At 64.1% G+C, this 1965-nt stretch overlaps 1 protein-coding gene across 1 annotated transcript in view; it reads right to left on the reverse strand.

Moving 5' to 3' along the window:
* Nucleotides 1-292, reverse strand: part of GFI1 (growth factor independent 1 transcription repressor) — an 8453-nt gene extending 8161 nt beyond the window's left edge. Inside the window, exon 1 of the mRNA XM_014550011.1 lies at nt 6-292. Coding sequence (XP_014405497.1) covers nt 6-111 — 106 coding nt within the window. The 5' untranslated portion in view covers nt 112-292. The remainder of the gene's footprint in view (nt 1-5) is intronic.
* Nucleotides 293-1965: the final 1673 nt, after the last annotated feature.

Raw genomic sequence — 1965 nt, forward strand, 5'->3', positions numbered from 1 at the left:
TCCGCCTGGCGCCAGGACATGCTCCGGTTGGAGGGAATAGTCGGGTCCCGGGGAGCGCGGTTGGTGGTAACTGTGAGCCTTCTTGCTCTTAACAAGGAACGAACGCGGCATGATGGTGGGGCGGGCTGCGCTCCCCACTCCGTTTGCACGGGTCCCTGGCGTCTCCGTCCCCGCGCTGTCACCCCGAATTCTTGCTCAGCCCCAGCTAGACGGAGACCTGCGAGAAGAGAACCGGGTGGAAACCGGGTCAGCACGCTCCGGGCCCGGGAACGGGCAGCCAAGCCGAGATAGAGCTCGTGCCAGGGAGGAGCGAGTCAGGCTCGCGGGAGGAGGGGCTTGGCCCCGCTGCGCCACGCTCACCAGGTGGCCTTCTCTAGCAACACCGTTCAGCAAAGCCTCCCAGGAGCCCGAGTATCCAAAGGGCCGCTTATTCCAACTCGACCCGCTGGGCTCTGCTTTCGGGCTGGAGACGAGGGCGGGGGCGCGAGGACAAATTTAGGGACTGGGGGTGTGTCGATGGTCGAGGACCCGGAAGAGGCAAGTAGCCAAGCCCTTCGAGAACCAGCTACAAACTGGAGGGAAGGGGGGCAGGGGCGGGGCACACTGGGCAGGATGAGGGTTGGGGTCGGGGGCGGGGGCGGACCTCAGAGGGGGACTGGAGCAGCAGAGGTCCGAGAAAGAAGGTAGGAGAGCAGGGGGACCAGAAGGGGAGGCGAGGGAAGTGGCAGAGGACCAAGCCCGGCCCTGGGAGGAACTCGCATCCTGGCAATCTTACTCGTCCCACACTCAGGCTCCACGCTGGGAAAAAGTTAAACCTGGAGACGTGGGTGCGGCGGGAGCAGGCAAGGTCCGGGGCCAGACACCCCGGACCCTGGAGACCTAACCTTGGAAACCAAGTCCCGGGAAAAACCACTTTCCACTCTGCTCACCAAAAACCTTGTCCTGGGGAGGTCGAGCCCTAACGGCGCGCGCTGGCTGAGAAGCGCGCGGCGTCCTCCTAGGTCGGAGCCCGCAGAGAACCAACAGTTCAGTGGGCGCGGGAGAATCGAGGTCCGCGCGCGGGCCTGGGAGAGCGCTCACTGCCCGCTCTGCCGCTCTCATTAACCCCCCAATCAGTTCACCTAATCCCGGGGTCGAAACCTGAGCCCGGCGGGGAGGCGGGGAGGCGGGGTAGCGCCTCTGCGCTGCTCGGGTCTCTCTCCGGGGCGGGACTAGGGTGGCTAAGGAGGTCTGGAGAAAATGAATCTGCCTTCCTCCCGGGGTGAAGGCGACGGGGGCTGGGTACACTTGTGAGCTGCAGGCTCTTCGAGCAACAACGCTCCGTGGTCTTAGCGAGGTCAGAAACGGGGCTCTGGGGATGATGATGGTCCTTGCGCTTCGCGAGGTTAGATCTCCCCACAAGGAGTCAGCGGCTCCCAGGGCAGGACGCAGGACGCCGTCTAAGTCTGCCCATTGGCGCTCCGGGCATAAACGTAATTCTAGGGAACTCGTTCCCGGGAGGGCATTCCACGTCCCACCGTGTCTCCTTCCCCGGGAGAGGAGTGGGGACGGGCTTGGAGGAAAGAAGGCTGAGACTTGTAGCATAAACCCAATCGACGTTTCCCGCGTCCTCAGCGCCAGGAGGCCCCCTAGGGGTGAGGGTGCTTCCCGCCTCCAACCGGGTCGGCCCCGAGGGTCGGGGTGCTGGGCTGAGCTAAGGCGCAGTTCTGTTGCTTCAGTGTTTCCCTGCGCCCGGCGTGAGCTGCCCTTCGACCATGTAATGAGACACTACGAACGCAAAAAACCGATTCCTTAAACAACCATGAAACCAAAAGGAAAAGGTAAACCAGGTGAAACGGTCCCGCGGGCCCTACTGCGTCCTGAGTACCCGTTGGCGTAGAGCCGAACAGCGGGGGTCGGGGCAGGGTTTGAGGTGTCCGCGGCCCCTCTTCTGGACTGACCGGGGCCGCGGGGATCAGGCGGGCG

This window comes from Myotis brandtii, unplaced genomic scaffold, assembly GCF_000412655.1.
Source record: "Myotis brandtii unplaced genomic scaffold, ASM41265v1 scaffold58, whole genome shotgun sequence".
Lineage (NCBI taxonomy): Eukaryota > Metazoa > Chordata > Mammalia > Chiroptera > Vespertilionidae > Myotis > Myotis brandtii.